We start from the raw sequence: 13,690 nt of genomic DNA, 5'->3' as shown, positions 1-13,690 counted from the left end.
AAATGCGTTAAGTGGCGCATATCACCTCCTTCTCTTTATAGTCGCTTAGCTACTGGTTTGGGCTTACAATGTTTTCCAAAATATCTAGTATTGCTATAAATATATTAACAAAAAAATATCATAGTTTTCGCAAATAAATTCAACCAAAATAAATTCAGTATGAAACCAGCAGAAATTAGAAAAATGCAAAACTATTTTATTTGGTTTTTCCATACAGGTGGGCCGAAACGGAACAAAAATACAAATACGAAATTATTTTTATTTTTTAAAGTGAATGTAAACCATAATGTGTGGACACTTTGCGACCTCACCGGAATGCGTAAATCCGAAAAGACGAATTTTCATAGAGTTCACTTCATAGAGCTGGCTAAATTTCAGCCTGGATTGTGGTGATTTTAAAAACATCAGAAGATCTCGACCTAGGTTAGGTTAGGTAGTGATGGTTGCCCAAAGAGTGGGCCCTCTTGGGCGATAATAGAAGTTTGGTTCATGCTTTGTGATACCATTGCAAGAGGGGAAAAAGGGGTGAAAGAAAAAAGGACGAAAGGGATGGGGAAAATTGAGTATTTGTGGACTACGAACGGTGACTAGTCTGCGGTTGTGTTAACCTCTTTATGCTGCTGATGAAGTTTATCAGATTTTTTTGTTTTCAAGACCTGCTATATCAGCAGGCGCAGAAAAGAAGTGAGAACCAAGATGCTTGGATCTTAGTCCCGCGAGAGCTGGGCAGCTGAGCAGCAGGTAGTGAGATGATTCCACCACATCCTCCATACAGCTGACGCAAAAAGGGCTCGAAGTAATTCCGAGTCTCACGGCATATATACCCCGCGGACAGTGCCCCGTGAGGATGCCCACGAAATTTGAGAGATGAGATTTTGTCATCCTCAGAATATTCCTCGAATGCCTCCTATCTAAACGTGGTCAGAAGGACTTCGCGACCTTACACGTTCGTGTACTTTCCCAGCGCTCGCTGAGTTGGTGCAAAGCCCATCCTTCCAGGAGTAGAGCGCGGATTGTCAAGGGGATCCCGATCCTCTCCTTTCGAGGGCACACTACCTCACAGGTTCCTTGTCTGGCCAGCTCGTCAGCTTTGCAGTTTCCAATAATGTCACTGTGACCAGGTACCCAAATTATCTTTATATCGAAGAATTCTGATGCAATCGAAAAAGAGACCACGCATTCCCTGACCAGTTCCGAATGCACCATAATAGAGCCTAGGGCCTTTATTGCCGCTTGGCTATCTCGACCTAAGATTTTAAAAACCCTAAACACATCTCAATTGAAAGACTTTAAATGTAGTAGCTTTACCAACTAATTTTAGCAATTTTTTTGGCAGATTGCCAGTTATTTCGAAATGTATTGGGCGGCCGCCGTAGCCGAATGGGTTGGTGCGTGATTACCATTCGGAATTCACACAGAGGTCGTTGGTTCGAATCTCGGTGAAAGCAAAATTAATAAAAACATTTTTCTAATAGCGGTCGCCCTTCGGCACGCAATGGCAAACCTCCGAGTGTATTTCTGCCATGGAAAAGCTCCTCATAAAAATATCTGCCGTTCGGAGGCGGCTTGAAACTGTAGGTCCCTCCATTTGTGGAACAACATCAAGACGCACACCACAAATAAAAGGAAGAGCACGCCAAACACCTAACAGAAGTGTACGCGCCAATTATTTATTTTTTTTATTGGGTAAAACTTTATCAACTTCTGCCGATTTATGGTTGTCAAATGTTTCTAAAAATTTCGTTGATATTTTTATGTCTCCTCATCACACGTTACACCCCTATTTTTAGTTGATATCTCAATTTAGAGATTTTTCTTGTGATTTGTTGATTTCATTTTTGAGAAACTCTCTTAAGAAAAATCTTAATGAACTTCAGCACTTTATGGTGTAACCTTTTTTTTGGCGTAAAATAGCTGGCTTTGATAAAAGCAAGCAAAAACACTTTTCATATGGTATGAGATATAAAGATGGGAGAGAAACAACATAAGTAAAATAGAAGATTTTTATATGTCAAAATGTTTCTATTGCTGCATTAGTTAATTTCTACACCCTCTTCCGCTCACAAAACTCGAAAAGTGACTGGTTCCAAACTGACCCTAATTAGTCCTAATTAGTTTTCTGGGTTGTGAGATCTCCTAACCTGGTTTTATGAGCGTGCTGTGAGTGGCATCTTCTTATCCTTATACGTTCATTAGAGAACGCCTTTTTGGCCGACAAAAAAAACGGTTAATGAAATTGCCACACTAGTATAGGTACAGTGATAGTCCTTTCCTTTCGCTTATAAAAGGAAATAGCTAAAATAAAGTAGATTGGAAACTTGTTCTTTCCAACGGTCTAAGCAATGCGGCTCTGAATATGAAACTCAGCGGTCATACGGCTTGAAATAGTACATTCGGACCACTGACATGCGGAACAGCATAACATAGAAACAATTTATTGAACTATTGTACAAATTTAAAAAACCTTTTTATAAGTATTACATTAATTTGTAAACCTGAAATTGTAATCAATATAAATATAAAATACTTTTAAATGAATAAATAAAGAAATAAGCGTAATAGGGAATGTGGGAAGAATATTGTGAAATTCTTCAGCTGTAGTCTTTAAATTGAAGTAAGTCTACTAACATTATTTGAGGCATGTACAAAGTCAGAGATTTCCAAGACTGTTACGTGGCACTGAAGTCAATCAGAAAAGTCGCAAAATCATGTTTCACTTCTATATATGTACAGACATACGTATATAACTCTATTGCAAAAATATTATTTCATATTAATGGCCTATTTTCATCAAAAACTTCACTGCAGTCAAGAAACGAACTAACACAGAGAACTCAAGCTAACGATTTTAGTTCACATTTGAGAGTAGCTTTGCAGATTGCGAACAGAGCTGACTGCATTTGTAACAAAGTATTGGTGACAGCAGATGGCTAACAGAGCTTACTTTGTATTTGTATGTAGAGAGTAAGTTCTATGTAAAGAGCATTTACTGTTAACATACGGTTAACAGTGATATTGTATTTTTATGTACAGAGTATTGGTGAGAACAGATGGCTAACAGAGGTGCCTATATTTTTGTGTAAAGAGTGTTTGCTAATAACAGATGGCTGTATTTTTATGTAAAAAGTGTTTCCTGACAACAGATGACTAACAGAACTATTTGTATTTTTATGTAAAGAGAGTCCTCTGCATGTGTCATGTTTTTTTAAGGTTTTTTTCTACATATTTCGAATATATAATTCATTTATTTCTATTTCTTTGAAAAATTCTACTACACAGAATTTTATTAGTCATGGCCTGTTTGTCTCAGTGATTTCGGATCTGACAGCGCTCGAAAGTCAATACATACATATGTTATGTCGTCTGTTGAGACAGCAAAGTTAACTTACATATTTCCGTTCTAGCATCGAGTTTACGAGCTGTGATATAAAATCAATTACATGACAGATTGGACATTTAAATGTGAAGTTTTGTCCGGAGCGTAAACTGCAGTTGAGGAACGATGGAAATACATTTCAAAATACTTATATAACATCAAAAAGATAATCAACCTTATCGCGAGCTCTACTTCAACATATGAATCTCTTAAATTTCAATATACAAAAATACCCAAATTTATTATTATTTAAATAACAGTAAAGTTAATTATTATATTCCAAGTTCAGAAAATTGTATTAAGTTTTTCAAAGCTAAGTAATGACTATAATTTTTTTATATGTAAGTAATCATTTAAATGTCCATTTGTATAATTTTCAACTTGTTGTAAATTCCGAGTACCGGCTGAATATACGAAGTTTAAATAATGGATTACAACAAGGATAACAACAGCTAAACTTTTGCTATAGAAATAAGGGGCTATGGCTTAGGCTATGCACGACCCAACATATACACATACTAAGCTAAACAAATAAGTTGTCCTTCTCACGGATGCCAGTGACAGTATAACTCTATTTTTAGCTCAACCTCAATGCACGGCTTTACATTATCTGGAGAAAACCTAATTTCCATTCAAATACCACATAAACCCAATACACAACAGCCTATGTATTATGCCAAGTAATTAGACACTTTAGTTTCCTGTCCTTTTCAGTTTTCATCTCTTCTCCCCATTCACAGCACCCAGAATATGCGCATTGCTGTTCTATTTTAATTCAAATGCTCATTCAATTGCTGCTCTATTACTTTTTACTAAGAATAGTTTTTTATCTATTTTATTTGCAGGATATCCCCAGCCCACATATCGGTGGTTAAAGGATGGCATACCAATTGGCGATTTCTCTTCCAGCCAATATTACCGACTGCAAAAAACTCGTCGTGAGGATGCCGGCAGCTATCAGTGCATAGCAAAAAACGATGCTGGCTCGATATTTAGTGAAAAAATTGACATCGAAGTTGCTTGTAAGTATACAATACATACTTCTGAGTGTGCTAGAAAACATTTTAATATGAAAACGGAAAACAAAAGATAATACATTCTGTGTGACAAAAGAAAATCACTTCAAATAATGGATTCAATAAAAAATACAATTTAGTTAAGGAAGAAGATTTTCTATACGAATAGCCAAGAGAGTAGAAATAAAATATTTTTATTAAGGCTCTCGTGCTATTCCACGGGCATAGATAACTTTTTATGTTGGCGTTAATAACGTGGTTTCTTTGATTAGTTATTAAGTTTCATAAGTAAAGTTTAGTAGCAATATTTTATTACATAGTATCATAATAGGATGAAATATCCAAGGCTCGAGTAGAAATATCGCCGCTGCAATGAAATTTTGCACGTCTTCGTTCAAAACTAATCTTATAAAGCCTTCATTTTAAATTGAATGGCATTTCATGTATTTGTTTTCCTAGTATTACGGATTTTTAAGAGAAATTTTAGCTAATTGAATAATAAGAGAAAATATGTGTGCCGGGTTTGGATTAAATATTGCACCTAAAAGTTATTGAAAAATGCACCACATCTGCCCCTTCAATGTGAACCGTGAAACATTTGCGGTTATTGTTGGTGTAACAGTGGATCGACCCCTGCTAATACAGTGCAGTCACCGATCGTCATCATCTATTTCATCTAACGGTAAGCCCGGAACGGGTTTCGTCCAAAGGGAGAAGGGTGTTAGGTGAGTTGATTTGAGGGAGTATGTGAATAGGTGGCTAGTATCATGCGGGGTGCCTTTCATGCTGGACAAATATTGAGTATGTTGAGGGCCGATTATGGATAGGTAGGAATTTAACCTGCTACAATACCCAGAATGCAATTGAACCAAATTGACGCAGCTCATCGTCTGCGATGGATGGCTGTTGGACTCCGATGACGTCATTCGGGAGTCGGGAGTTTAGAAAGATCTCACCACCACCGGTCTCCTGATGAATGTCTTTTAATATTTGTCTATATATTGTACGATGTCGCCTAGTTCGCCTGGGAGGTAGCTCAGGCTCTAGCAGAAATATCTTGCTGAGCATCTTGCTGTACTCTTTGACTGCGAGCATGGGAGCCTTGCAGTGTTGCACTGCTGCAGGGGAGGGGAGATGTAGCTTTATCTACTGCCAATCACTCGTACTAGGCGGCCAGACGGGCACAGCGTAATTCAGGACAGACCGTCCAATTGCTTTAAATGTCGCCACCAATATGTCTTTGTCCGTGTTCTAAATGTTACCGGCTTCCGATTTGATGTTTTTGTCACAGTTTTAGACCTTAGCGACAATTGCGGTTGTATGCGCCGAGAAGGAGAGCAATCTGTCGAAGATGACCTCCAAAATGTTGCTGTTGGCATTGGTATGTCATCGACTTTCACCCTTAACTGCAGTTTGACCTTCTTCATCCCGGTGGTAAAAAGGGTCGCTTTAGTGGGAGAAAGTTGAAGGTTCCGCGCAATGAAATAGCGGTTTTATATACCACCATAATAATAAAAAATTCCAGTATTTAGCAGTTTTTGTAACTTCGAGATTTCAATTGCCTTTGCCAAAGCGTTCAAGCCGTCCAGAATCAAAAAAGCAAAAATACGAATACGCAATGCAATTCAGATTATATAAAGATATCCTTTAGACGATTTTTATTCGTTTCCAATACAAAACTGTTCACTATGCAGAAAATGTTGATCCCGATAATGTAGGGAAAATGTCCTTGATCGCCATCAAGCAACGCTTCCAATGAACTTTTAGGCTGCATTACTTCATTCAAATTTTTAATTCCACCAGCCCAAATTTAGCTCAGTTTGCAGCAAAATTGTCGGTAAAACTCGATAGCTTTGATGAATTTATCATCTATTTTTTATAGACCTAAAACTATTTTTGACATATTTCCAAAGTTAATGAATCACTTTCCTATATCGCTGATGTATATGGTTCTTCAATAGGAAGATAACACAACGCGTTCAGAGCCCAAATGGAAGAAGAATTGGCACTTCAAATGATGAACAATTTTCACCCCCGGAGTTAATTTGATCTTTTAATGGCCGAAGCCAACACATCTTTCCACAGAATGTTGGCTGAGAATTTTCCAGTTCCTGTGAACGATGTGGGATCAACTGATTTAGCTCATTTTGAACTTCGACCGGTAGTTTGTCTCCTTGGCATAAGAACACTCATTACCAAATATGAGTATTTTGATACTTAGTTTGTCTACTATTGCACGCATAGTCTGTCTGGCGGGATGATTATTACGATCGATTTAAGATGGCAACCAATTTGCAAGCGTTGCTCCTTCAAGAACTTCACCATAGTAAAAATGTAATCATTAAGCGATATTTTGACAGTGTCAGATCATAAAAAAAATAAAGAATAATTTGCTATTTAAATAAATAATTTCCATGCCCCTATTCCGATATAAGAAATCCGATAAAAAAAAACCTGAATTAAATACCGTCACACGAAAACAGCTGCAGAACAAAACAGCTGGGTCTATATACTTTGTTCTTGAGGAATTTCACGAATCTATTGTCTACCGATTATCCTCTACAGTTCGCACGCTATCAATACTCTCAATGATGTTTGATGCTCTCTCAATGCACTATCGTTAATATTGTTTGTTGGTCTTGCTCTGACTACTGTACTACTAGTACTGAAGTTTTGTTTTTTATATTTTTCTAATCTCGCGCGTAAGGGACAATATTTGTATTTATGACTGCTAACAATGCCTACAAATAAATTCTTAGATACTCCATTGAGATTATCTGGATACCTCGTATAGGAAACTGCTGTTGCGGGATGTGGTGTAGGTGGTTGAGCTAGGTTACCTGTGATGTGATCTCCCCGCGAAATGAGAGTATTGGGATCCCCTTGACTATCCGTAGTCTGCTCCTAAAGCTTTGGGCTTCGCGTAAACTCAGCTAGATATGAGCAAGTACACAAACTTGTAAGACCGCGACATCCTTCTGGCCAATTGTGAGCTCTAGGGAACTTCAGCACTCGAGTTTTAGGAGTGCACTTATAGGACATTCTCCGCGAGTTATGCATGCCGTAAAACTCCGCATTACTTCGAGTCCTTCGTTGGTTTCGACGATCGTTAGTTTGCGAAATCTACCTTCTCATGTATTTTCTCTCAATGCCAACTCATTCGCCTATATGGTTGTACGCCTCTGTCATCCCTTTTAGCAAATATAACACTTGGAAGAAAAAAACGCTGAGTAAGCCAGTAAATTGAAAGTATCAAGTTTTGATCGTCAAACTTTTGTTGTAATGAAATCGCATAATTTTTAACTAATTCAACTGCTGTCATTCTCTTAGTCGAAAATCAATTCGGGCACTCCTTTGGATTTAGACCTCACAAGATCAGCTTGTTTTCAATATTCTATATAGTGCACCAGTAGAAGTTTCTCGTTAGTCTGTTCTGGCTGATGAAGTTTAGACTTCGAAGAGTCACAAAGTGGTTTGATTAGCACTAAAAATTTCTTCATTTCCATGCAATAATAAAAGCGCACGGCAAAAAGTGTGAAGTACTTTAGTACGGCTGTAAAAAACTAACTAGCCATCATTGACATTTCGGGCTTTATTATTAACACGTACATGTCTCTTCAATTTACTGGAATTTAATTAAATGTGTTGCATGCAAAGGAACTCAATTTAAATGCGTCATGTTCACAGGAAATTAAATTGGTTGCTGTGGCAGCTGCGTCATGACATAATTCTAGGATTTTCTTTAGTGTGACAAAGTTCTTGTCACACGCAAAAACAGCTTTGGTCATTTAAAAGCTAAAAAGGTAGTAAAACTGCATAATAAAGGGTGTGGTCAGATAGTTAAGGTTTAACAATAAATAATGGCAAATCTCCAAATTCCCAATGCGGGAATACGAAGTCTGTCTTTTATGTATTACTCCTTTGCAAGACTGAGTGTAATTCAATATTTTTATACTAAATATTGGTATTATTTAGTATAAACTTACATCAAACATTTTGACTTACAAATTTAAAAAAATGTAATCTTGCGATGATTTGTTATGAATTCCTAAATGAATTATTGAGTCAGTAGTATATTCAGGCGGCCCCCGTAGCCGAATGGGTTGGTGCGTGACTACCATTTGGAATTCACAGAGCCCCTTAAGGCCCACTAACTACAATACTACGTTCTATGCTGTAATATAAATTGTCTTGATATGCTACCGCAACAGTGAGCTTGCAGTGAAAATCAAGTAGAATAGATTGAGAGGTAACATTAATTAAAATTCCGGATGCAGCAAAAGTTAATGTCACAATGTAAACGAGCCTTAAATTTACCAAATGGCGTTGAAGCTCATTGTGTTTTGACTTTTATATTTCATATAGAAAATTACTTCGATATGATTCAAACTATTTTCGTAATGTTGTTCAAATGCAACACCAATTTCGTCTAAAATTTCATAACCGGCCAACCCCATACTGTATGTTAATTTCAAGTTCGGGAGAACGTGAAGAGAATTCAAAATATATATATATATATTATTGATGTTTTTTTTAATATTTATAGTTAATCGCTATAGTTCATTGTCCAGTTTTGGCTTTGATGATCTCTGTGCGCATATTAGGTTAGGTTAGGTTTACCTGGCTGGCTGAAAGCCATCACATGGCCTATTGATCCTTAGTGGTACCAAATGGAGCTTGACCCTTACGATTCTTTGTAGTAGGCTTCTTGTAATAAGCTTGCGTCTTTTGCGAGTCTAACTCAGAGAGACATTCTAACCTCTCATATTGTAGAGCTCCAAAACATTTAATTCGGGTTCTAGCTAATGTAGGGCAAGAACATAGAAGGTGTTCTAGCGTTTCCCTCTCTTCTAGTTCATTGAAAAATCTTCAGCTATCATTGTTTACAATTCTCATCTTGTATGCGTGGGCCGCTAACAAATTGTGTAGTGTCAGTATACCTACGATAGTTCTGATTTCCTTTCTAGACAAGGCTAGTACGAATCTGGCGTATTTGTCCGCATTCTCTGTACACATGATTTCCGCGGTTTTGCAAGGGGCTACATTTTTCCAACTCCTGTCTATCCTTGTTTTCATGTATGTAGCGATGTCATTGTATACCATATTTAAAGATTTCGGTATGTCGTTTTCTTGTTCGAATTGTCTGGAAACAGCGCTTTTGGCAATCTCATCTACAATTTCGTTTCCTGCAATGTCCTTATGTCCGGGGACCCCATAGATGTGTAAACGTCTGTCTGCGGTTAGCCTCTCTATGGCTTGCCTGGTCCTAGGAACGTCTTTAGATGAAATTTCTTATGAATTTATTGCCTTTATTGCCGCTTGACTGTCAACGTACATATATATTTATGTTGGAATCACTCGATGTCTTTGCTAGTACTATTTCGGCAGCCTTTCCTACCGCAAAGACTTCTGCTCGAAAAATACTACAGTGGTCAGGGAACTTAATTGGGCGCCTGATGATAAGCTCTGCCGTCAGTAATCAAACTACCAACCTAATACTTTTCAGAATTTAAAAAATAAGGACCGAAGTGACCCACGCAGGTAAGACATTTTAGGCTAAAATATTTCACGAAAAATATGCGCCATTAAATTTTATTATAGAACCTTAAAGACAATATTAATAGTAAATGCAGTTGACTAAAAATAATTTAGATCAACTTAGGCCAAATTGGGAAAACTTCGATACTTTGTAAACGTGACGTTAACGAACAAGTGTACAATATTCTAAAGTTTTCCGTCTTTCTTGATTAGCAATACCGCATTCTTGTCTTTTGATGGCTGCTACACAGTGTTATTGGCTAACATTACACAAATAAGAGTAACACTCCAGTGCATTTATGCCTTAAAAATATTTTCAAGGTACGCAACAATCGGCATAAGGAATGCTGCCAAAAGGTGGTATTTTCATAATAAGCTGACTGAAAAACTCAAAAAAAGGTGGCAGGCAGAAAAGCTGCATAGAGTTTATCCGTAAAAAATACTTTTAAAGTCAAAATTATTTGCTTGGGTTGGCTGCTCTGCAAACGGTTGTAGCTGTATTTAGCTCTTTGGGCTGAAACCCAGAAATTTCCTCTCTTCTGTGGGAAATTGCATCAGCTATTCACAGCCGTACATTTGTGAGTATATATGTAAATATTTAGAAACGAGCTTATCTCAGACCCTAGAGCAAAAAACATTTCATACGCTTCCTTTTGATACTCCAAACAGTCTGCCGATCGTCTTGTATTCAGTTAAGGAGCCAAGGATTGCTTGTAAAGCGATCACGATACTTTTATCTAAAAGGATACATTTCCTGTACGTTGTAACAGTTTTTGCAATGGACGTGAGTTCGTTACATAAAAAGGCAAAGGATTCATGGTTCCTCCTAAAGCACTGTTTAAGAAACGGGTCGGTGCTGGAAGGTATGTTTAGCACCCAGAACTTGCCGTGTTTCGCCAAAAATGCACGAATACGTTTCGATTGTTATATTTACTAATACAAAAAAACAGCTGATATACTCTCAATTGCTGCCGATGTGACCATATACGCTTTGGCCTGCTATTGCGTATTATAAAATGTAATATCGAATTAACTAGTTCTTCTCTTTGCCTTCTTTCCGTATCGTTAATAACAATTGAACAAACCAAAAACACTAATATATTCGACCAAACCAATTTCTATGAAAAACCTTTCACAACAGTTTTGACAGCTGAGTGTAAATTTTCCTGCCATATGTGAACGGGTAGATGAATTTTTGTGGATTTATTGCTAATCACTATGAACATCATCGTCAAAACAGCACTTTAACGAAACTCGCACCAAAGGTGAAAATATGAATCGCCGATTTTTCAGCAAGTTAACGTTTGCGAGGAAGAATTGATTAGATTTTCACTAATACCTGATTAAGTCGACCGGCGGGAGTGCAAAAGTTAAAGATAAATAAAACAAACTTTATTGTTCGTTTCGTTCTGTGCACCCTAATGGCATATACTGCAATGTTTCTTGTAATTTGGCTGCAAACTTTCGTCCAAGGCAGTTCGCTCAGCGATTTAAGTTTGTACATTCCCTTTACGTTGGGCAAATTTCTCTGATGGGAGTACCAACTAATAGGTCTATGAATAAGTTCGTGCGGTTTTACAACAGATGGCGTAACTTGATTATTATTCCATCGATCCACATTTCCAAACATTCATTGGAGAGCTACTGTCGTAAGGCACAAACGTCAGTATAAGTTTTTTATTTGAAGCGTAAACAACAATATTTTTAATATACCACACTTGAAAATGTCGAATTTCGTGCCAAATAATGTGTTTTTGCGGGGAATTCTTCTTCATTATTTTAATATGAAGAAAAAAGCAGCCGAAAGTCATCGTATCTTGGTGGAAGTTTATGGTGAGCATGCTCTATCTGAGCGAACGTGCCAGAAGTGGTTTGCACGCTTTAAAAGTGGTGATTTTGGCTTGGAAGACGAAGAACGCGAGGGTGCGCCGCCAAAGTTCATGGATACCGAATTGGAGGAATTGCTCGATCAAGATCCGGCTCAAACGCAAGAAGAGGTTGCAAAAACTTTGGGAGTTGATCAATCAACCATTTCCAAACGTTTAAAAGCCATGGGAATGATCCGAAAGGTAGGCCATTGGGTGCCGTATGAATTGAAGCCAAGAGACGTTGAACGCCGTTTTATGGCATGCGAACAACTGCTTCAACGGCACAAAAGAAAGGGTTTTTTGCATCGAATTGTGACTGGCGATGAAAAGTGGGTCCATTACGACAATCCAAAACGTCGGGCAACGTATGGATACCCTGGCCATGCTTCAACATCGACGTCGGCGCAGAATATTCATGGCCTGAAGGTTATGCTGTGTATCTGGTGGGACCAGCTGGGTGTTGTGTATTATGAGCTACTGAAACCGAATGAAACGATTACGGGGGATGTCTACCGACGACAATTGATGCGTTTGAGCCGAGCACTGCGAGAAAAACGGCCGCAATACGCCGATAGACACGACAAAGTTATTTTGCAACATGACAATGCTCGGCCACATGTTGCACAAGTGGTCAAAACATACTTAGAAACGCTCAAATGGGATGTCCTACCCCACCCGCCGTATAGTCCAGACCTTGCGCCATCCGATTACTATCTCTCCCGATCGATGCAACATGGCCTGGCTGACCAGCACTTCCGTAATTACGATGAAGTCAAAAAATGGATCGATTCGTGGATTGCGGCAAAACCGACCGAATTTTTCACAAAGGGAATCCGTGAATTGCCAGAAAGATGGGAAAAAGTAGTAGTAAGCGATGGACAATATTTTGAATATTAAATTTGTAACCATTTTACGTCAATAAAGTTTCAAATTTCGAAAAAAACCGCACGAACTTATTCATAGTCCTATTAGTTGAAGCAAATTTAGCTTTTCAGAGTTATTTGACCCTTAGTGATTTAAAACAGGGATATAGGGATATGAGAAAATATAGATTTATTGTGTTTAATGGTAAAGCCGGAAATTTTCCCTTTCCTCTTAACATATCGTAATATTGCCGATGGCGGCACCGACTTTTATGAAGACTAGCGAACGGAAAGGGCTAAACCTTATATCGAAAATAAGATGAGTCGTGGTTATTCTAAGGTCAGATTCACGTTCAGTAGAACAAGAATCTTTGGAAAATTATAGTCTGCGTCTTAGTGCTGAAAGTAAATGTAATTTATTCAACCAGTTATTAAGCGCACAGAGATCATCAAAGCCCAGACTGGACAATGAGCTCTAACGATTAACTATAAATATTAAAAAAAAACTGTATAATAACTGTACATATGTATATGTCTACATTTGGTAATTAATATTGTCAAAGGGTACCGCGATAATTAATTTTTGGCAGAGTTACACACTTTAACTAACTATTTTTTTCTTAAAACTAGAGAAAGGCGGTGTCTTGACAAATAAATTAATTAGTACACTCTTCATAGGTTTGTTCGTTTGTATGTCACATAAATGGATTTGAGAGCGAGCTTGGCGGGAGCTAAAGTTGACAATTTAGAATGCAACGAGAAGAAAAAAACTGGCAGACCGATTACATAAGCAGCCCTTGTTTTATTGTATTTCATTTACGGCTTTCGTCTTTTTATGTGTCTGCTAGTACAATCTTTTTCACCGCCTTAATAAATTCTAGGAAACGGCGGCCTTTAATTGATTTAGTGCCATTAAAGTGAAGCTCGTTTCTCAGCGTTTAATTTTTTAAGTTTCTTTTGCTCTTGTTACTTTTATTTCTTGTTCGTCTTATCCGGTCAGTCAGCATCCGCTCACCAATTAAGCAATTC

At 37.7% G+C, this 13,690-nt stretch overlaps 1 protein-coding gene across 1 annotated transcript in view; it reads left to right on the top strand.

Annotated features, from left to right (window-relative positions):
- LOC128857553 (protein sidekick-like) overlaps positions 1-13,690 on the top strand; it is a 125,770-nt gene that overhangs the window by 52,871 nt on the left and 59,209 nt on the right. The window contains exon 3 of the mRNA XM_054093305.1: positions 4,222-4,398. Coding sequence (XP_053949280.1) covers positions 4,222-4,398 — 177 coding nt within the window. The remainder of the gene's footprint in view (positions 1-4,221; positions 4,399-13,690) is intronic.

This window comes from Anastrepha ludens, chromosome 3 (genome assembly GCF_028408465.1).
Source record: "Anastrepha ludens isolate Willacy chromosome 3, idAnaLude1.1, whole genome shotgun sequence".
NCBI lineage: Eukaryota > Metazoa > Arthropoda > Insecta > Diptera > Tephritidae > Anastrepha > Anastrepha ludens.
This window is presented reverse-complemented; position numbering and strand designations above follow the sequence as displayed.